We start from the raw sequence: 23,734 nt of genomic DNA, 5'->3' as shown, positions 1-23,734 counted from the left end.
ATTTGATATAGCTATTAGATATGTAATTTTTTTTCTCACAATTTCATATATAATAGCTTGGTTTAATGTACCATATTTTTGATGGCTTTACAGAGCTTGTTCAGCACTTATAAAAGACACAACTGATTACAAACAACAATTCAACAGAACATGTAATAATTTCTTTATAATACTAAGAGGAATCATAAATATGTCTACTTAACTAAAAAGATGTAAACTCAATAAGATAACAGGAAAGCAACTCATTGCTCAATATATTTTCTCTCAAAAAGTTTTTAAACTTCACACTATTGAAAATCCACAAGAAACATATATCCCTTGCTAAGCAACAAGAGACAGTCTCTCCAAAAGTATGAGATGGAAGTATGCAAGTATGTCCTAGCCATCCAAAAAATTGCAATAATTTTTTATACAGATTTTTTAAAGGAACAATTAGATGATTTTTAAAGTAAATTGGAAAAACTTATAAAATAAAAACTTAAGATGAATAATTCAAAATATTACACTGCAATTCTGAAATCAAAAGCATGAACCAAAAGAAATAAAAGTAATAATTTGTACAATATCTTACCATATTGCCATTCCAAAAGCAAAATAAGCTTAAAGCTTCATGCAAAGAAATTCAAATACTGTTTTCCCTTTAAGCTGAATTTTTAAATCTTTCTAATAAAATTTATCTAAAGTATTAATTATCATAAAATTGATATAAACTGATTGAACTTAAGATAAATGCATATTTTTCTGAAAATACTATTTTTTCCAAGCCTTTATTCAAAAGAGTATGTGTGAAAGTCCACTGCCTTTTTATTTTGATATTTTATGCAAACTATGAAATATCAACATCTTGATTGGTTGGTACTATTACATATGACTAATCTTAAACATATCTTACCTGTACCACTAGTAGATGACTCATAACTAGAGGAAGAGATTTGGAAATTTGAACTAGTTGCACTGGTACTTGGTCTACTATTATGGTTAGGGGAAGCACATGGTACAATGACTGCTTCTCCAGTATTGTTGACAGCCTCTCTAAAAGAAGTTGCTCTTCCTTTAGGAGAACCTCCCTGAAAATATACAGAGTTGTCAAATTTTTTTTTTATAATTTATGTTCTCTAAAATATCTAAACTGATTACAAAATAAAAGAATTCAATTATCAAATATTATACAATTATTATTGACGATGGTTTACTGATGCTCTATCTAAATTGTTTGATTTTCTGATTTTTATTTGCATTCAGTTTTCTTTATTTTCGCCCTAAGTGACTCTGAAGAAAGTAAAAACAGAACATTGCAATGTATGCAGCATGTTATAAACTGTATACAACAAACCTTATGTCTTCATTCTTTTGCCAACTGACTTAATACAACATCCCCAAGTCATACAGCATCTCCCTATTTTTATATACAACCAAACAAATTACTCATAACAACCCTATACATTGAAATAAAATTTTATAAAATTTTACTCACTTGTTCACAGACTATTTGATGGTCTGTTCTGTGTATTGCTAGGAATGGATAACATGTCAGTAGGCAGTTATCAGCTGTAGCAGTTATGTTTAACCTAAATCTGAAAAAAATGAATCTTACATATAAACAAATTCATTTAAAGAAAATTGGTTAACAATGTGTTTTCGTTTTTTTGTGTGTGTCATTTGGATGCTATCGGATTGGTTAATCTACTTCTATTCATACAATTATTATAAATATGTTTTTTTTACTATTTTATTTGTTGTAGAAATTAAATTTAGGAGACATTAAAGTTCTGTATGCATTTTATAGTCTGAAATTACCAATAAACTTGTTCTTTGATCTTCTTTCTATGATCAAAATTAAGAAAAATGGTCTAACTTTAAAAAAAAAAGACATGAGATTCAATTACCTTTTAATTTGAAGAAAGAAAAATCTTATTGACAAGAGGGTAAAAAATTCTCATACCCTTTTTTTGTAAGGCATGCTTTTTATGTCATAAAACTATATATTAAGGTGAAGGGTAAACTTTTTTACTTATTTTGTGTTAATAGTACCTTTATTATATATAATATACAAGAATCTCTGTAAATTTGAATTATTGAGATAAATGAGTCATGTTTACTTACTCTCTCTTGTCATCATCTATAAACTTGATAGGAGCACAGAATGATATAGGTTTAGGACTAGAGAATGTCACTTTACATGGTAAGGCACATGGCTCCATTTGTCCTTCATCTCCATTACATGGTCTCACTTCTGCAAAATAAAAACAAAATATATTTCATTCATGTCACACGAAAATATTTTTGTTGGTCTTTTTGTTAGATAACTTTATCAAAGAGTTAATTGTTTTCTGTTCAACCAAGGTATTTGATAATTATCCATTAAATTGTTAATAATTAAATTAATTACTAATAAAATAATTTACAATACACAACTTTCCAATTACTAAACTCTACCACATTCAGTCTCAGTTTTCCCAGTTGACCATACAGCATTGTTAGTAAAACAAACTTATTGCCATTAATGTCAGGTGAATGGGAAAATTGTGTATAAATATAGTATTGTTACCTACCTGATGACTCCAACCATGTGACTGTCAAAGGACAGATAGTGCTGCCATCTTCACATTCTACTTCTGGAAGTTCCACAACTACACCACTTTTTCTGAAATAAGAAAGCAATAAATATCGGCTTAAGAGTAATTCTTCAGACTTTAACAGAAAATAAATGATTTACATTATCTAAAAAAAATTGCTTCTAATATTTACATTACTTTTTTAAGCATTACACTTACTTGAAATATTGAGCAGCCAAAACAGTAAATTCTGAGGATACTTCTGTCAGTAATGGTACTGGTGTCAGTACAATAGCCAGCGGATCAAACCACAGACGTGGCGACTTCATCTCAGCATATATCTGGATATACTGGTATGGCTTCTCCTCATCGTTAACTAAAACTGGTACCAGTATTTCATGTACACCTGGCTCCTCTGCAAATTTCATCAAAAAGTCATTCAAAGTAACTGGACAATCATTTTCGGCTTTAAAAATTTAAAGTGACTCTACCTGAACTAAGCTGTTTCAAGATATTGTTACTGACATAAGTACTAAAAGTATGCCTTAATGTCAATTTTTTAGCATGAAATAGACTCTTGCAATGTAACAGTAAAAAGTTTACAAATGTTACCCAAAATTCAATTCAATCTTTATCAAGAGCTTCTTAATAATTGTTAGGGGATTTAGTAAGACAGCATAAAACCTTTCATATGTCAAATCAATTTTATTTTAAGTGGTTACCAAGTCATTCTAATGAGATTGTTGAAACTGCTTTTTAAACATTTAAAATATTATTCTGGTAGCACTTAAGAATTTGAAGCTAAGATCAGATGACTTCAGCTGTTTTACTTGAGGAATTCAACTGAAGCAACATTTTTCCAAAAAAACTTTCATAAACAATTTCTAAACATACGAATGACAACAAAAGAAAAATAGGTATCACATGAATGCTGTTCGGTGCGAGCCAAGGCTCCGTGTTGAAGGCCGTACTTTGACCCATAATTGTTAACTTTTTATACATTGTGACTTGGTTGGAGAGTTGTCTCATTGGCACTCATACCACATCTTCTTATTTATATTTATGCATTATTCTGTAAACAGATGTCACATGAATGCTTTATTCTGTTAACAGATATTACATGAATGCTTTATTCTGTAAATAGATGTCACATGAATGCTTTATTCTGTTAACAGATATTACATGAATGCTTTATTCTGTAAATAGATGTCACATGAATGCTTTATTCTGTTAACAGATATTACATGAATGCTTTATTCTGTAAACAGATGTCACATGAATGCTTTATTCTGTAAATAGATGTCACATGAATGCTTTATTCTGTAAACAGATATCACATGAATGCTTCATTCTGTAAACAGATATCACATGAATGCTTTATTCTGTAAACAGATGTCACATGAATGCTTTATTCTGTAAACAGATGTCACATGAATGCTTTATTCTGTAAACAGATGTCACATGAATGCTTTATTCTGTAAACTGATGTCACATGAATGCTTTATTCTGTAAACAGAAATCAGGATCATACATACTTGGACAGAAAATGATTGATACAGCTTGAGTTTTCTCTGGTTCTATGGTTCCTTCAATTCCTTTAGATTCTGTTCCACCCATCACAACAAATGGGGTTCCTGAGGGGTGTACAAACTTTAAAATGCCAAGATCAAGAGCTTTATTAGGCATGCTTAGGTCAAATGTCCATTTTATTGGCTGATCACTGTTGTTTACCATAACAGTACCCTGAAATACAATGGTTAAACAAAAATCAATGTCTGCTATCCATCAACGATAAATATATGTCTGAAATTAATGCCATGAACCATTAATGAATTAATTTCTACTATTCTCATCTAAAACTGATAGAAACGTATTTGGCATTCTAGTATTAAATATTTTCTGTCCACCTTTTTCTGTCAGGCATTTATAGCTTGAAAAAAAAATTAACATCTCACAAAATGAAGCAAACCTATAATCATATTCATAATTTAGACCTTTTCTACAGTTTGGATGAGAACAGAATTAATTTTCCAACACATTTTACATGCAGTCAAAATATAAACTAATTAGTCATCATTGTATTGTCTTATTGGATCTTTAATTATCCATATCTACCTGTCCACAACATACTAATATACTAATGCTTGTTAATTTTATTTTTAAATCAAGTTGAGAAATATTGCTGACAGACTTGCCTTAGTTAAAATGTAAAAAAAAAAAATTTTACAATTTACATTTACTGTAATTCTTTCGAATTGCAATTTCCTATAATGTTTTGTTATCTTTTTTCCTAATTTTTGCCGACAGAAAATTTCTCTTGACTATAGTATCCATTTTAGTCCAGCTGATTGGTGCATATTTTATGAAGAATTGTGGGTTTGATGATAAAAGCATGAAACTTTGCACAATTGTAGATCTACATATGGTAGTCAATTTAACCTATGGACCCACATTGAAAAATCCAATATGGCGGCAATTTTCAAGATGGCTGCCAGTCAGTCAAAATTTCACCACCATGTATAAATTACAGCAAATAATATTCCAATCAAATCTTTTAAAAGCATATTAAATGTAATCCAACGTTTCTAGTTAGTCAGGGCGGTGTATTAAACTTTAAAACTTTTTTTTTAAATGGCGGAAAATTTCAAAATGGCCGCCAAAAGTGAAAATGAACTAAACTAAGACAAGGCTCTGCTGATATTCATTTCTTATTCGAATTGTTATTTGCAGTTCATACTATGTTCTAGGGATTGTGTTCCCATGATACATCCATGCTGCTTGCAAGACAATTTAATCAAAGGTCCCATAAATGGAAACATGCGAAAGTTTTCATGACACCTCTAGGATTTGTTAGACTGTGTACCATCTGAGTCACAAACGATAATTTATATGTTCCACTTCTCCTTGCCACATTCCTAGTATCTTTTTCCTCGACTGTGGATCAAGATCATAAATAAATACGACTCATTACCGATTTTTGACTAGCAATGAGTAACACAACTCGTGCTAAGATATGGCCAGAAAAAACCGAGGTAAGCAACTGCCTTGCTAATGGCATGCCAAGCCTCAGATCTTTGTTTAGATTATTACTGTGTCCTCTTCCACCTAGTCATAAAGAAAACTGTTCGAGTCGAGAAGTTTTCATTCTAGGTAAGTCTAGATTAAATATTGGAATAACGCCAGTAGGGCACTTAGTGTTACTGACTTTACGTCAAAACATAACACTTTGTAACCTTATATAAGGTATATGTGTTGATTTTGATATCTTATGGTGCCCATCTTTGAAAAAAGCCTCCATTTTTAAAATTTCAACTTTGTACCATATGTAATATTGTTCGATGCATCCAGCACTACTAACATTCCAAATTTGAACTTGTATAAGTGATATTTGTTGCCTTTGATATTTTATGGTGGCCATCTTGGAAAAAGCCGCCATATTGAAATTGCAAGGTGGGTCCATAGCTTATATTTTTTGAAACACCCCGCACTACTGTCATGCCAAATTTGGCCTTGAAACTGACCTTATATAAGTGATATATGCTGATTTGAATATTTTATGGCGGCCATCTTGGAAAAAGCCGCCATATTGAAATTGCAAGGTGGGTCCATAGCTAATATTTTTTGAAACACCCAGAACTACTACCAAGCCAAATTTGGTGCTTTTATCATCAAACCCACAATTTTTTCACCAATCTGCCGGACTATTTCATCTAAAGTATACTTTACCTCCAAACTGTGGTAACTTAACTTATAATATCCAAAAGGGAGATAATTTACTCCATTTTGTTTATTCAATAAAACTATAAAACAAATATCTACTAAATTACATCTAATATTACTGTAAAGAATAGAACCATGTCCCATGTGTATAATTATCTCGTTTTACTGTCTGCAATTACTTCCCTTTAGTAAGAGTTACCCCGGTTTATGTGCTGGCAGTTGTAATTTTATTTGAACCTTTTTGAATTTATTAAAAAAATATTGTTTGTTTCAATTAATTCATTATGAAATATACATCAATAGAATATGCACCATAGACCATTTTACAAGGTTGGAGATAGGCAACTCTTTCAATAAGGGGAAGTAATTGATGCAGACAAAAAAAAGAAAACTGATTGTAGAAGGAGTAAAGTCAACAACAACTAGCTACTTGCAAACCAAATTTCTAACTAACATAAAACAAAATGTGTTTCTAACCGCTAGTGTTGACTAAGAGTAGGTTTACTAAGTTCTGATTGTAGTAAGAGACTGATTAAACTAACAACAGCTAACATTCACTTGTTTTTTTTATATTTTTGTATGTAGACTTTTGACTTCCTAAATGTCTAAATGATATACATTTATACATATCTTTTAATATTCTAGATAAAGATCTACATTTCTTTAAACATGACACCAAATTTTTTATTCAGCTGCTATTTTTACCAAGAAAAAATTGAGGAAAAACATTTGTAGATATTTTTTGATCAATTTTAAATGAAAATTTTTGTAAAAAAAGCTGCAGGTTTAATTAAGTAGAGATAAAATTATCAAGCTCAATTTTTCTGAGAAAAAAAAGTTCTTAGCAGATTTTAATCTCTTACAACAAGGGTAACTTTCCTTTAACAAATGTCATGGAATGTTTCCTAATACTGTGGATTCATTTGTTTCGTGAGTAACAATTTTCGTGGATTGCATAAAATTTGTATTTTCCTTGTGGATACGGCAAGGTCTGTATACAGGCCTATAGAATATTTTTACTTCGTTGAACATTGAAATTTGTGGTTCCCCTATACCTACAAAATCAACGAAAATTTATATCCAACGAATAATAACAAATCCACAGTAACCTAAAACAAGAACTTTTTCTAGCCTGTATTAGTAAGAATAATTTTAGTACACATATAAAGCTATAGTTTCTCCGTGATTGACAATAGTTAATAGTTTTTACCTTCTCTATTTTATACTGAAACACAACATAACAAAATTTAAAACACTACAAATTAAAAGCAACTGCATTCTGATAGTGTGCTTGTGTATTAGACAAAGCAATAGTCAGCTACATAATAAAACCTAATATTAACTGAATTGTGGTTGGAATGTTTCTCAAGAAAAAATTCCATGGGCTAAATTAACATCTCTAGAAGTAAACTTTTGGCTAATCTAATGTTGTTCTCTCACAGCCATTTAATATACATCTTTTTTTCATATCTGATGATGTATACTGTATAGTGGTTTATTTTTCAGAGTTAAAAAATTTTGATTTCCTGAGACTTTTCAATTCAATTTATGTATTTATTTTGGTCCCTGATTCTGATCTTCCATGAAGATCAAATTTACGGGAGGTGATATTTTTGTAATGTAAGCTTAATCAGGAAATCAGTGGAAAAACAAAACCCTTGCAAAAATTTCCTCTTGATTCTGTTCAAAATAACTGGCTCATGGTCAGGCTACATTGAAATTAGAGTAAACAGTAAAATTTAATAAAAGCTGTTACTGTGTGCTCACAATTTTTCTAAATGAATCTTATGTGATTACATTAAGTGACTTTATGGTTTCAGGATAGACCATTAAAATGACATGATTAAAAAAGAAGAAAATTGTGTACAATTATAAAATTAATACTCTTTAACCATAATGAATTTATTTTTTCTGAAAAGCTTGAGTTTTTATTTCCCATCAACCTTTTTGTTTAAGTAATATTATTAATAACCCTAATCCACACAAAGTTGAACCCTTTTTATACCACATGTATTAAACACCAAACCTCCAACCTCTGTAAGCCCCATATTATACAAAACCAACAATATCATGCATTATTCTTTTATTGTTTGCTGAGCATCAATATCAGTGACTTCTACATTAAAGAACAATCATAGATAAATGTAGATAAAAATGTCATCATTTGGTGCATTGTGGCTATTCAAAGTATACTGTAAATTCAGAAATTATTGTGTGCATTTATTATTATGATTTTTAAAGAATGAAAAAACATGTGAGTTCTTATTATTGCAATACTCAAGTAGTCACATTATTTGCATTGATAAAAACCTCAAAATAATTTCTGAATTTACAGTATATATAAATTACTTGAAAATCTTAACTATCAATGTTCTTAGAAACATTTTTTTAAAAGCTTTTTAACTTGTTTCTCCTATTTACATCTTGAATGTTTTTCTATACATATTATGGTTTAATGAATAAAATAGTAATTCATTGAAGAAAAAATAGTTTAATAATAATTTGTTTAGAAAAAATGCTATTGAATTTTATTGTAATACAGGCAATCTTATTAAACTAACAACATATAACTTGTTTTAAGTACCTTTGTAACACCAAGACCAGTTGAAGTTGACGGATCCTCAAAAGTCGATGGTAATGAAAATTCAATCTTATTTGAAGAAAGGGTAAGTGGCTGTCTGAGGGCTGTAGCTATAACATGTTTACTGGGTGTTGCTACAGAAAATGGTTGTGGTCGTGGATTTATAATATGTTGTAAACTGTTCTTGTTCGATGGTGCTGGTGTTGGCGGGAATGGTGTCGGGGCTGGAGTTGGTGCTCCAAGCATGTTGACAATACAAGGCATTACAAAATCATATGCTGCCACCTAATAAAAAATAGAACAATGCTGTAAATTACACAAAGTTTGCTGAATAAGCAATACATAATTATTTACTCTTCATAATGTAAATCATATTCAACATAACTGGATATTTTCTAGCACTGTTGATAAGCAATTTGTTGATTAAGTAAACAAGGAAATAATATGTATACTTCTCCAATACCATGCTACTAAATGAAGGTGAACCTTTTTTTTTTAGATATGTATAAATAAATCAATTTTTCCAGTACATAAAAGTTTTCTGGAAAACTGAGGAATCCAAAAATATACATAAATATGAATCTATTTTATCAACTAGTTGGCTTTTACTATATATCCTCCATAAATTATAAGATAATAAAGTACATTTCAAGTTTCTTATAGAAAAGAAATTAGTACAGATTTCCCAAACTGGTTTTGGTTATTCATTACCCTGATGATCTGTATGTATGTAGAAATTGAGAATACAGTAGGGTACTTTCAATACTTTTAGCAACTACTCAACCTTAAAGCTAGCTAATAGCTGCTGTTCAAATTAAGAAACCTTTTCCATCTATATAATAAGAAAGTTTCTTTTCATCTTTAACTGCGATTGACATTACCAAGAGGTTGCACAAACACAGAATGGTAAATACCTCAGTTGGCATGAATATCAGTTCTCCTTCAATGGTTTCCTCTGGTGCCATGGTAACAGTAAACATTCCTGGATTTAGTAGCTGGAAACTGTAGTCCTCTAGAGAAAAAAAAGCATAAAAGAATTTTAAACATGTAATCGTATCAAAAATATGAAAGTTTTGAATTTTATTTTAAAATTGTCAAAATATTACAAGTAGTGTATTGAATCTATTAAGACATGCAAATATAAGAACTTGCATAACAAGATAATCATTTAAATTACAAGTTTATGAAATATTATGGGAAAAAAATAATGGTTAAGACCAAGCATTTTCACTCACTGTTGTCAATATTTAATAATGAATAAGGTTTTCTTTTTACATGACCATAATGTCATATCTTCTTGTTTTTTTTAGTTATTGGGAGAATATTACAGTCCACTTGTGTCAGATGTCCGTTACGTCATACTTGAATGACTTTTTATTACATTTTGCATTTATCATGCATGTAAATGTGGCATGGTGTTCTTATGGACACATTGTCTAGATTTCTGTTTTTTTTTTCTTCAAATGGGTCAATATCCCTAATGCGCCTCAAATTGAGGAAATCAAAAGTTGTGCATAAACAAAAAACTCTGTGTAGTGATATTGGACATGTTTCTATTTTTAACAAGTGACTGAGCTTAACCATTTGAGTTGATTTGGAAAGTAGAGGACCATAGAATTAATGTGTAAAAACTATGGAGTTATTTAATGTATGCAAAATATTAAATTTTCAAAGAACTTATTGTGTGAAAAAAGGGACTTTTTACCACGAGGAGCCGCATCACAAAAGGATTTTCGGGGTGTGCTAATTTACGGAAAAACGAATCTCACTTCGTACTCCGAAAAATTTAACCACATATTTGAAAATGTCACAGCTTCGAAACGAGCCATCATACATATCCAAGTTTACAATATGGACTGAGCTACAGAAGAAAGTATTACCATTACTGGCTATTGGGAATCAATTACGCATCCCAGTGTTCTCCCCAGGATTTTTTTAAGGCGCAAAATTCAAGGGCGCGTAACTCTTTTTTTAGAGTGATCTGAAGCAATAAGTCATAAATCATGACATGCAATATGAATTATAATGCTTTGTGTTATGTGTTTAATAATGCAGAGTATTAATGAATTACAAGAATATATATATGAAATAAATTGATTTTAAACACAAAAGTTATTTATATTCAGTCAATTAAAGAAGTCAAAGTATAAATATTCATCTCTACTCTCTGCTCCTTCTAGGGATATTGTTTTTAGATAGTGTTATTTTGTTGGACAGTCTGTTCCTCAACTTTGTCTTTATCCTCTTCAGGGTTAAAAAATTAAACCCCCACTCACAATAACTTTTGCTTATACCCCCTTTAACATTTCTAAGCCATGAAAACTCAGTCAGCCACTTGTCATTGAAACCAGAAACATGGTGCTTGCTTTTATCAATTGCTAAAACTTGAGCTTGGTTGGGATTAGGAGAAGCAATGAAATCTGCTTATACTGACAGTGTACACGGAGGTGTATTCCCCTTTTCATTAGAAGTCATTGGTCTGAAAAAAACTTCTACTTCCATCATCTACCTTTTACTTATAATTCACCCCTTTGTTATTTGCAGAGAACATGTTCATTCAGAATTAATAAAATCGAATATGGTTAAGATATTTGGTATACAACTTTTTAAAACAAATTTTTTTTATAAATGAACAGCTGACCAGTTTCCGTAGTTTCACATTACGCTTCCGTGCATATTATTGTTTAATACTATCTTTGGCAGATAGATATAAACGAAATTTTACAAATTCGTTTAAGTTAAAACCATTGAAATTATTTACCAGTGACATTATACAGAAGCTGTGGCGATACTGTACCCGTTTTGATTGTCACATATTTCCTGACGCACGGATTCACGATCGATGTTCAATGATCATTTTATTTCTAAAAATATGACAGTTTCAGACGAATTTACCTTGCAAGCAACATTTTTTCATTTTCTATTAAAGTAAATCACTCCTCGTTATCTTTAATCAAACTTTATTCTAATTTTTTCAACTAATAATACTTTCATTCATAGTTTTCATCGTAAATATCTTTAGCAATGTGTATTCAACACGTTCATTGGTCGTGTTTAAATAGATTCTTCTCGACCAATGAAAAAAATCGTTATATAAATGGTCAAGTGATCACACACACGATGCGTAAATACAATGTATTTGCAATCTATTTCTTCAATTTCTGCACTGAAGTTTTTAAAATTTTTTATTTTCTTCAAAAAATATCTATCTTCTTGATGATCACTTACGCTATTACCTGATAACATAGTCTGATAAGGCTGAGATAAGCGTGGCTCAGGTAAAACTAATTATCAGTTATTGCGTAACACTGACCGACCCATCAGCGGTGATCATTTACTTGACAATTTTAACCAACATTTATAATGAAAATGTGAAAATTAACACGCTGCGGGATCAAGTATTAAGGGACAGCGGCCAATTAAGACGCTGCGGGATCTACAAAAATATTATGAAGGCGCTGCGGTACCGCAGCGTCATATCGGCCTGGGGAGAACACTGCATCCTGACCCAAATGAATATGATCCAGTAATATATATATATCAGTAATTTTCATAAATTCTATTGGTTGACCATCCAGCTTTTTAGGAATTAAATGCTGGATTTTAACAACTACATCAAATGAAACATATAATGGACAGTAAGTAATACTTACCTTGTGTCTGGTAACCAGGGAAACTAAGACTGAAATCTCTAAATCTGGTTAGATCAAATTCTAGCTTAGCTTTAGTAACAGCCTGAAAAAGATCAGGAAACACTTTAAAAATGAATATAATATCTATTTAATGACATGGCCAACTTAATATACTTAGAATTACATTATGACCATTAATACCTCCATGAATCAAATTCATTATTTAACCATAATCACTTTAAAAAAAAAAAATGTAATCTGTTGTGGAATATTTTCCCATTTGTTGTATATCAGACACAATAGCACTGTAAACTAAAATATGAACATACTTTTTATAAAAAATAAATATGTAATTGTATCTAAATCTTTAATTTTTAGTTCTGATGTGTATGTTTACATTCATTCAAGTAGCTGACTTGTAATCTATCTTGCATTTTTACAGCCACAGAAGATGAGCATTGATAAAATGAACTTTTAATTTAACATCCAACACTATAACATCCTACTTGATTGATTGACTGATTAATTGTTTGCTTAACATAACATACTACTTACTCTGTTTGATAATCTAAAGGACTGAGTAGATCCTGATCCACAGTAAACACCACCAAAGTTAAAGTTTGGCTGAAAGTATCAACAGTTCATTGTTATTCTAAGTTATAATAAATAAAGTTAAAATTTCATGAATATTCCATATCATAATCAAGAATTAAATCCTGAATTTCAAAGTGTAATGAATAATCTTAGAGAATCTACATCTCTCGTGATATTTCATATTTTAACATTGAACTAAACTCAATCAACTTGAAATAAAAGATCTACAGCAAATAAGGTAAGCTTTCAAAAAAAAAAAAAAAAAATTCCATCTTAATAACAATTTTCTTTCCAGACTTTACTTAATATAACCATTATCTTGTTTTATTATATTTCTTAGAAGTCAATGGTCTTGTAACACTACATCCTTGATTAGAAAAAATTCTTAATACCTGTTTTTCCCCCAGTTTCTTTAATTTTCATCATCTTATTGTTGTTCTTTACAAGTTATTTCATCTGTTCACAAGCAATAAAAAAAACCTGTTTTTTTATGAATATCAATGTCTCATACCAATACATACCAGATCTATGTCAACAGTAGGCGGCTCTACTGTGCCACCCATTCTTAGTTCTAGTGTCTTTCCTTGTTTGATTGCCACTTGGACTCTTGTATCAAACTTTACCATGGCTTGTGGGGTTAACATAACTTTCAATTCTGCAAATCCCCCTACTGGTACCACTCCATGAACAGGTGAAACAGTGAGGCCAGGGAAAGGGTTAGAGTCTATCACCTGTATAAATAAAAAAAAAATGTTAACACTAAATTTTCAGCAAAATGATACTATTTGAAAAAGCTACATTCTTCAAATATAAACATTAACACCCAAACAAAAATCATTTAAGCTCACTGTGTACCATTTATAAATGTACATAAAAAGTAATCTAACTTTGTAAAGGTTTTTCTATTTGGTCCAGATTTAAGCAAGTCTTTAACTTGATACCTAATGTGTGAATCTTCCATGGAAAATGTTTCTTGCCTGTCTTCTTATCATAATAAAAGTAGAGATAGCAAATATTATGTTTTGGTTTGAAAATTCCCAAAATAACCCAGATAAAAAATAAAAGAAGCATTTACACAACTTTGTGTCTTTTAAAAAATCTGGGCATGTTTTTTTTAAAATCTGTCAAGCAGTTTTCAAGGAGTGTCAGATTTACATAAAGTGTGACAGGGAGGACAACAATGTGGATGACAACAGAAGTGATCCATATTTGAAGCTTTAGCTAAATGCTGTCATGTGACACAATAATTAAAATGCATTCAATTTAGTCATGATATAATGATTGCATATTTTCTTTTTATAATTAAAATTTACCTGAGAACAATCAAGTTTTCATCAAATTTAGCAGAGAATTTTCTTGAACCTCTTTCTATTTGTCTATAGATTTATTTATGTGATTTTGAAATTATCATCTTGTCTTAACAAAAGTACAATTACCTGGAAGTAGGCATGTGTTTGTCCTGTGTTGGCCAGTAAGGCTGTCCTTGTTGTAGTCAGATTTATAGGAGTTTGACCAAACATGATTCTCCGCTCTACAAACTGTACACTGGCAGTTCCAAGCTGTAATAAAGTTTGAAAATGATTTACTGTGGCTTCTTTTATTTTCGTGGGTACCAATCTTCATTGATTTGCGAAAAAAATGCATTTTCTTGGATATTTGATTTCCTGGTTTTGCCAAAGTCTGAAAATTAACCTAATTAAAAGTTTGTACTGCGTTGAACATTTAAATTCATGGTTTACCTTTACCTTAATTGGAAATCCACTTAAGTTGGTACCAAACACCTTGACTAAAATTAATTTGGCTCGTTTAATTTTCATAAAACTTTAACAAAATATTCACTTTGACCTTTTGACAATAATATAAACATTTCAAAAAATTTGAACCACACACTTTATCAGAAAAAAAATCATTGGATATATAGCAGTTTGACAAACACTAATTTTCATCATTGAGAAGCTTAATATTTCCTTAACAATAGAACGTTATTAAAACATTCGGCTGATTTTTACAGAGTTATCTCCCTGTAGTGTTATGTACTACCTTAAGTTGGTATCCAACGAATAATAATGAATCCATAGTATTTATTAGATATTACAGGACTATGTGTGTAATTTACACAACTACGGATAAGATGCATGTGTTCACAGTAATACTCCACATATATTTTGTCAGCTGATAAAACATTTTGATAACCTTTAACAGACATATAATATCATAATATAGCACTGCCTAAATGGTGTAAAATCTGGAGATGATTTCATAGGAATATGTGTAAATTGTTGAGCCAATGATTCTTAGAAAATAGTTTAATGGTTTCATACCTCTGCCCTACAGCTGAGTTGTAATGTAGGACCACCATGTACTTTGAGGGAGAACATCCCATCCTCTGGAGCTAAATAAGATGGATGCCATACTACCTCACAGTCTAAGTCTTTGAAAGAATCTACAGTTCCTTTAAAAAATTAAGAACATATTTAAAAAACTTGTCTAAGGCTATGTTCAAACTGCCAATTTGAAAAAGGTTTTTTGTACACTTTTTTTTATCACATATTTGCATATAAAGTAATAAATTGTTTGACATGCATTCATTTCTGTATTCTAAAGTCAAATAATAGCTTCAAGTGATATCAATATTATCGTGTTGATACTTTAAAATCAATGTTCAAAAATTAAATTGAAATAGTTTCAAACTTGTTACAGTCTCAGCTTGAAAGCCGCCTTATTCTTACATGTTCATTTTCATAATCTGCCAGTATTTAAACTTTTTTCCATGAAATTTTTTAAAAGATTTATCAGAATCATATAAAGAAGCTTCAGAACATTCTAATCATAATGAATAAAGATTTCTTTGATTTGCAATACAAAAACATGATACCCTACCTTCAGCTGGTCTTATAGAGAAGGCAGTTCCTCTATCACCTAATATTGGTGTCCATGTAAACTCTGCTGCATGGTTGAGTGGATTGTGTAATGTTATCACACCACGGAAACCTGTCAGAAAGTTAAAAACATATTTTTTGAAACTTTAAGTTTATTATTTCTACTTAAGTCTTGTTTAATGACAAAGGTATGTCATACTATTGAAATGTATCCTTCTAATTTTTTAACACTATGAAATTTCAAATTTCTATCTTTTTTGATGAGATGACTGTGAAAACTTTGTAAGGGCTATTTGAATAAAATGGAAGTGGTAGGGTAAAAAGGGACATTCAAAATCCCTCTACAACCAACATACTTTCTTTAAGTAATTTGGCATACATCAAATGGACATACAATCAAAAATACTCAAGATCCATGTACGTAATTAAACTTCTAATCATACTGGATTGAAGACAATAGTTTTTAGTTTTTATTAGCATGATTGTTTTTTAGTTATGATTTTTAATAGAGTAGAAATTGGTTTTTATTAATTGCACTTATATTTTTGCAAGTTTATTTTTAATCGTTAATTTTCAGTATAATTATGTTGAAATAAAGTTACATTTTCGTCTGCTAAGATAAGTTAAAGATAACGATATTTTCCAAAGAATTTATTACAGTGTAGAAAGTTAATTGTTAATCTTAATGGGATTCCTAAATTTTATGACACCTTCAGTAGGTCATTCTAGTCATTTAGAGTTCAAATAATAGTCGTCTGCAAATGCAGCTGTGGCGATTTAATTACTTTGTTTTGATCATCTCTGGGAATCAGGTTAAATGAGTGTGAAATTTTATGTCTAATGTTCAGACGTAAACAGTTCGTATTTATCATGCGATAAGTTAACATCGAAAACAATGTTGTGAAATTGTAATACGCAATGATTGTAAATATTGTAATTATTGTATTAAAATGTAGTTATTAGCAAACATTCGAGTTAGTTATATGTTATGGATATAATAATGCTATTGGTATAACATTATCGTCGAACTCCCAAATCCCAAATTGTCGAACTTTATATGAACAATTTATTCCACTGCACAATTCTAATCGTCTCCGCAACACCTATCTTCTCTTTTTCGATTTAATGGATTGCTCCCAATGCAACAAAAATGAAGTTTATCTATTTAATTCATTTCGAATCAGAGATATTCTATGCAAAGGAGATGGGGCGGCTGGTTAAGTCAATAAAGTATATACAGGGGGCAAAGAACAAAAGACTTTTTAAAAGCGCAAATCCTCAAGACTTCACTGATTGGTATGGATGAAGGGTTTATGAAAAAGTGCCTTCTATCTTAACTCTCCCCAAAGGATAAAAAAGCAACTAAATAAAAAAAATTCAAAAATGAAAATTGTTATGAAATATATAGTAACCTGCTTCAGCTGGTAAACCATATGAAGCACCCAGAACCAGTTCATCTGTGGACAGCTTTAATGATACAGGTACTACCTCTGCTATTACTGTCACATGGTGTTTATAGGAACCATTGATCTGGTAGGAAACTGATCTGTAACACAAAATAATATATCTTCTATCACCTATTGCGTCCTTGTAAGGTTGGTAAATTATTTAAATCTGCAGCAAAATATTTTAGTATTTTTGTCTAATTACAACCTGATAATTTTTTTTCATATTGTTTAGAATTCTTACAAATTCAAAAGTAAGAAAATGCCTGGAAACTTTAAGTTGCCTTTTAAAGAATGTATATTTTTAAATAGACAACCGTAGCTGTATTTGGCAAAAGTTTTAGGAATTTTTGGACAATGCTCTTTCAACTTCGAACTTTACCTAGCCTTTAAACTTTTTAGATTTGAGTGTCAATGATGAGTCTTTAGTAGACAAAGCATGCGTCTGGCATACAAAACTATTAGCCTGGCAACTTTGATGAGTTTTTTTCTAAACATCTCCAAATACTATACAGGAGATAATTCAAGGTTGATTCAAATTCATATATTTTTTTATTTTCCATGTACTTTGTGTTAACAAATTTTAAGATTTCTATTTGATTCATACACTAATATGAGAATACTTTTATATATACCTTTGGAATTTTCCTTTGACATTGGATTCAAATACTATAGGTAGATTAGCCTTTGACATTGGTGGTATAACTTGTGACAGCGGACTGCTCTGTCTTAACTCTCTACAATCAATCTAAAAAGTAGTTGGACATATATTTATTATTATTTAAACTGATCAAATTTCAATGAGAAGAAAATATAGAAAAGATAAATACATGTAACTTTTACATTTTCATTACATTCTATATTTGGTATATGTGCCGTATACTAAATATGTCAAATGAAATCTTAATGAAATAATGTTTTTTAATGATGCCAAAATTTTGAGAGAGTTGTTTGTGACCTATTTCCTATGGTGTTTTGCACAACCGCAGACCATGTTTTAAAAAACTTGAAAAATCATATTTGAATACCTGTCAATGCTACTTGTTACTATTTGTTCTTATCTTTAGCCAATGCAATGACACGAAAATCAATTTGCAGGAGCAAATTAAGGACTGATATTAGAACCTTTTAAAGTACAATACAGTGATTCCTAAATATCAACTTCCATGCAATTCTATTTGCCAAGAAATTTCATCAACATAGATGAAGATTTAATAACTTAATCCAAGTCAAACAGATTAAGTGAATGAGTTTGTTTCTAATGTTTTACGAAAAGATTTACATTATAGGGTTGTGGTTGTGTAGTCGTAATTTGAATATGCTGAAAAATAGACAAATATCCATACCTCTGCTACAACATGGATATGTTGTTTAAGGTTGTTGACTATACTTAAGTTCATTGTCCTTACAGATCTCAGACAAACTTTACCAAAATCTAATACTGGTGGACCTGTAAAAATACAAAATGAGTTCAGAATCCATCAAAGGCATTTTTTTAAATCAATTTTTTCATCACATCATATTTTCTTTTCTTAAACCACTTTTCAGCAACCTGAATTAAACATATAAAAACTTCATTCATATATTTGAACATTTTATGAAGAAATGAGAACTTGATGTCTGTCATTTTCTCCTCCATCATAGTCTTTTTAATAACGAGAAGGTATACAAAAATCTTGATTTTAAATAAATTATCAATATTATCATTATGTACATGTAATAACAAATTAGCATTCACAACCTTACAGTGAATTCAGGGTGAGTATCAGCTTCTTTTAGTTTCAATGTTTTTTAATGATTGTTTAATAACAAATGCAAACCTTATCTTTTTAAGGATTCTGTTTGTATTTGTTGACTAACTTACCCACAATAATCTGATGTAATTGTTGTGGTGACAGCCATTTTGTACAATCTGCTTTCTCCTCATTTGTTGTCGGTACAGCATTCAACCCTTCACAAACCTATAACATCAGATTTACTCTTTAAATTGAATTATGTATTGAGTAATAACGTGTGGATAAGATTTACATTCATGTTTTTGATAAAAAAAAAATTCTTCATCAGTATGAAAATTTTTACAAAAAAAAACCATTGAAAAATTGAACTTCAGGTCACAAAAAAAGGATGGTAGTTTTAGTCTATATCATATCTTCTCATTTTCATTCTTTAAATGAATAGATATTGACTTACCGGTTTACTTCTGGACATCTGCTCAATCTCAGCCAATTCTTTAGTACTTAGTAGTTTGTACTCTGAATTTGGTGGAGATGGACCTGTGGAAACATAAATTAATTAAATTTCCATAAAGATGATCAAGAAACTTTTATCTAGTTTAAACTGAATCAATTCACACAGTAATCTAATATATCTATATTTTAACTACCTCTTTTTTCTTTATTAAACAATTTATTCTTCCATAATATATCCTTGTAACAAGTATAAGTAATACCTTCTAACACATTTATATAGGCTCATATATTTCTTTGAATGTATTTAACTTACACTTACAATAGCTACATGAGAGTATAAAGGGTGGAAATACAAGCAATTTCTTAAATTTTCATTTAATTCAACAAGAAATGGATTATGGCAGAGTGTGCTTTATTTGAGATTAAACAAAATGTAGGCCATAGTTTTAAGCAATCTTTATCAATATAAATTCCAAAAATGTAGGGGCAACAATGAAAATTCCTTAACCATATGCTTCCAAATATTTTGATTCTAATAGGAAAATTTACATAAAATCAACAGATTTTGTTTTGCATTTGATGACACCATTTACAAATTTATGATGTTTTGGTACACTAACATATTTTAACTTCTGCTTGGTTTATTGAATATTGTAACATGGACCATACCACAAAGTAAAAATATGATGTCTTCAAAAGAACATGACTTTCTACTTTATATGAAACTTTCTGTATAAATGATTATGATAAGACTTACTTCTAGGATCAGGGACTATTTCATCCTGCTTAAGAATTTTTGGTCTTAGTCCTGCAGCTGATTTTATACCAATATCTGTCTTGTTGTTTGTCTGATTAAACTCCCTATCAGTACAAATAAAACATATTTTATGTGAGTTCATAAAAATCAGTTAATTCTTTTCAAGGTCAAAATAGTATGCAATTTATGGATCATGGCACTGCTCTTTTTTTAAATGAAGTGTTTCCATGAGCAATTGAATTCTGTCATTTATATGTGTACTGGTATTGAAAGCATTATTCATATTATTACATGCTTATAAAAACTTACTTGGATTTCATTTTATTAAGTCTGTTTTGTCTCATCTCTCTAAGCATGGCTACATAACTATCTCTGTGTGAATTTTTCATTTGGCCTTCCTCCTCATTGAGTGCATAATCCGGGTCAATGTAAGTGTGTCGATCAGCTTTGGTAAAAATTGTTCTGGAAAAAAGAGGCAACTTTTGTCAAGCGTACTTCAGAGGACCATAACTGACATACATTATTTTTTTTAAAGTTGAATGAGATATTGAAATTAAATTAAAATAATGTGTTCTAAATTGAATTAATAACCATAAATAAATATATCAAGCATTTTTAAGGTATCTTATATTTCTCAGGGCCATAACTTACAAAAGAAATCTGAGAAGTAATATAAGTATTTTCTTATAAATATCATAAAAAAAACCACAAAAAAATGTAAGGAAACCAGAGTTGATAAGATGATTTCATAAAAATCAAAAGAGAGGTGAAAGTAGACATGCTGACAACCAGCATATACCTATTCCCATCTGTCTAAAATGAAACAGAAATTTCATAAAATAAATATGACAACACACCTACTTTAATCTGAATAGATTCATTTCAACAGACTAGAATGACCAATCTCAGAATTGTGTATATTTTTTTAACAATGATAAAATTAACTGACTTGTATGTGTTATCACTTGGTCTAATACTCTGTGCTCTATCGTTAGGGAAAGCCACTTTAGCTCCTGTTTTGTCGTCAGCTGTTCTATGTAACTGAGTTTTATGTCCTCCTGCTATGGCATTCCTTAGGTCGTTATCACCTACTTCAGAAAATGTTGTTTCAGCAAACATGCCAACCTCATTGCTGATGTATGGGGTTAAACCTGATCAAAATAAAGTTAAAACAATTTTATAAAAGAGCAACTACAAAAAAACTTGTAATCATCTAAATATTCATGGATAATTTGCATAGAACTACAAAAAACTTATAATCACCTGTATTTCATTGCAAATTTGCAATAGTATTTCATGATAAAATGCAGTGGGCCTGAATTTTAAATTTTCTTGGGATTTTCTTTCTTTTTGTGAAAAACAAATAATGTTGTTCCATTTGTTTTTAAAAAAAAACAAAAGCTTTATTTCTTTACATTCATGCATTTAAAAATTTAAATTTTGGAAGGTATTTCTTCCAAGAATTGGAAATTACTATAAATTGGAACTTATATTCTTGCATAAAATTTACTTAATCATAAGCAGCCTGCAATGGATATTAAGTAATTTTTAGTTTACTAAAACCATTGCTGTCATAAACCAACAGCATACCTGGGTTATATTTTGGCTTCCTTTTCTTTGGTATTGGGTCACTGCTGCCAGAGAACAGTACAGCCATTGTATTGATAACCTGTAGATAGGTCATGGTAGGATTCCTATTGTCTGCTACTTGTCCTATGATGTCTAATAACTGAGTTGGTTTAAAGCTTCCTAAAATGATATTAGCATGACTTGTAAGACATTTTGTTTAACAAACAAACAAACAAACATACAAATGTTATTTCCCTGCAATCTAAGTGACAATATAAAATATTCCATTGTGAGAAGAAATATCCCTTTTAAGAAAGTTTTCAAATATTGCAAATATGATGATAAATTTGGATTTCTTTTAAACATATTAAACTTGTATCACATGTTTACTACACAAACATGACATTTATCCTATTACAGCCACTAATTTTTAATTAGATGTTTTTTTTTCTGTTTCTGATGAACAGAAGTTGCATTTTTTGCAAAAGATGACAACATATTAGGCACATATTGTGGATTCATTTATTTTCGAGGATACCAATTTCCATGGATTAAATTGCATTTTCCTGGATATTTAATTTGTGGTTTTATAAAAAGTCGTCCTTCGTTGAACATTTAAATGTGTGGTTGACCTGTACCCACCAAATACATGTAAATTGGTATGCCACGAAAAATAATGAATCTACAATTGTTATTCATATATACACTGACTTTAAAAAAAATAAAAAGCATACCAATCTGTTTTGGACCAAAAGAGAAAATAACATCTTGACTTTGTCCAGCCTCTATCTTTCCACTGGCTGGGTGAGTTGTGAAGTGAGCAATTTTACGAAACTGGAAAATCACTGGCAATTCATTGGAGCTGTTGTGGATAGTACATAAAACATCTGCATGTTCTCCGACTGGACATTCTCCAAAATCAAACTTCATTGAAGGTTCTATTTCAACTAAAACTGGCAGAGCCGTTCCTGCCAATGCAATCTCCACTGATGTATCTAAAAATACAAATGTATTCAATCAATTAAATACAGAACTCCTTTAAGTTTATGGTGAAAAATTTCCTCTGGGTTGTAAGGCCTATTTTATTAAAATAAAATTAAGTGTATCATTTAAAGATTGCAATCAAACAAAATTTAACTTTTATAAGCTACTTACTTGAACTGTCTATAAAAATGTATGAGAAATTATAGTATTATTTCTAGAGGAAATCAGCTATTTAAGGCAACAAATTGGAATACACTAGATCTTTAATAAAATAGTATTTATCAATTCAAACAATATAAACATGAAGAATACAATCACTTTTCCTATAGTTTGCAATTTTGCATATTTTCTTCTACATACATGTATATGTATTTTCTAAAGGACTTTTATTCAATACAAATATATTTCTTTATTCAGTTCGTAAAACAGCTGTTTGCTTCATATAAAAACGATCTTTATTCATTCTGTTAAATAGTTTATCTTCTGTCAAATTTTTGTATTTACTATGAATATGTTACAATTTAAATTTACCACTTTTCGTTGACCCTTGTTCTGTGAAACCTCCATTAGATCCTATAATCTGTATTTTCACAAACAGAGCAAAATCTTTTCTTGGTGGTGGGTCTTGGTTACATTTCCATCCTTCTTTAGCAGCATGCCATCTAAATAAATATTAAAAACAATTTTGTAAAAAAAAAAAATTTGGTTGACATTTGTTGCTACCGAATTCAGGTTGTATAGTCCGCGGTTTTATTCTCCAAAATTGAACCTGCCAGACAGGGGTGCGGATTATAGAGTACGATAAGCAAGGAATAAGAGAAAAATTCCT

At 30.1% G+C, this 23,734-nt stretch overlaps 1 protein-coding gene across 6 annotated transcripts in view; it reads right to left on the bottom strand.

Annotated features, from left to right (window-relative positions):
* LOC127725585 (cilia- and flagella-associated protein 47-like) overlaps window positions 1-23,734 on the bottom strand; it is a 55,687-nt gene that overhangs the window by 26,027 nt on the left and 5,926 nt on the right. For 5 of the 6 annotated variants that reach the window (XR_007993042.1, XM_052232658.1, XM_052232661.1 and 2 more), the window contains exons 7-32: window positions 23,437-23,567; window positions 22,656-22,916; window positions 21,943-22,101; window positions 21,302-21,503; window positions 20,662-20,814; window positions 20,353-20,456; window positions 19,597-19,679; window positions 19,271-19,367; window positions 18,753-18,856; window positions 18,042-18,154; window positions 17,374-17,507; window positions 15,963-16,073; window positions 15,404-15,534; window positions 14,519-14,641; window positions 13,604-13,813; window positions 13,044-13,112; window positions 12,510-12,591; window positions 9,771-9,868; window positions 8,860-9,141; window positions 7,486-7,500; window positions 4,091-4,298; window positions 2,775-2,970; window positions 2,553-2,644; window positions 2,104-2,233; window positions 1,475-1,574; window positions 893-1,067 (exon numbers count right to left, since the gene is read on the bottom strand). Coding sequence is in view for 5 of the 6 variants with exons in the window: in XM_052232658.1 (XP_052088618.1) it covers window positions 893-1,067; window positions 1,475-1,574; window positions 2,104-2,233; window positions 2,553-2,644; window positions 2,775-2,970; window positions 4,091-4,298; window positions 7,486-7,500; window positions 8,860-9,141; window positions 9,771-9,868; window positions 12,510-12,591; window positions 13,044-13,112; window positions 13,604-13,813; window positions 14,519-14,641; window positions 15,404-15,534; window positions 15,963-16,073; window positions 17,374-17,507; window positions 18,042-18,154; window positions 18,753-18,856; window positions 19,271-19,367; window positions 19,597-19,679; window positions 20,353-20,456; window positions 20,662-20,814; window positions 21,302-21,503; window positions 21,943-22,101; window positions 22,656-22,916; window positions 23,437-23,567 (3,563 nt within the window). In the remaining variant the exon portion in view is untranslated. The remainder of the gene's footprint in view (window positions 1-892; window positions 1,068-1,474; window positions 1,575-2,103; window positions 2,234-2,552; window positions 2,645-2,774; window positions 2,971-4,090; window positions 4,299-7,485; window positions 7,501-8,859; window positions 9,142-9,770; window positions 9,869-12,509; window positions 12,592-13,043; window positions 13,113-13,603; window positions 13,814-14,518; window positions 14,642-15,403; window positions 15,535-15,962; window positions 16,074-17,373; window positions 17,508-18,041; window positions 18,155-18,752; window positions 18,857-19,270; window positions 19,368-19,596; window positions 19,680-20,352; window positions 20,457-20,661; window positions 20,815-21,301; window positions 21,504-21,942; window positions 22,102-22,655; window positions 22,917-23,436; window positions 23,568-23,734) is intronic. The other variant, XM_052232659.1, reaches the window with a different exon arrangement.

Source organism: Mytilus californianus, unplaced genomic scaffold, assembly GCF_021869535.1.
Source record: "Mytilus californianus isolate M0D057914Y unplaced genomic scaffold, xbMytCali1.0.p SCAF_15, whole genome shotgun sequence".
Lineage (NCBI taxonomy): Eukaryota > Metazoa > Mollusca > Bivalvia > Mytilida > Mytilidae > Mytilus > Mytilus californianus.
This window is presented reverse-complemented; position numbering and strand designations above follow the sequence as displayed.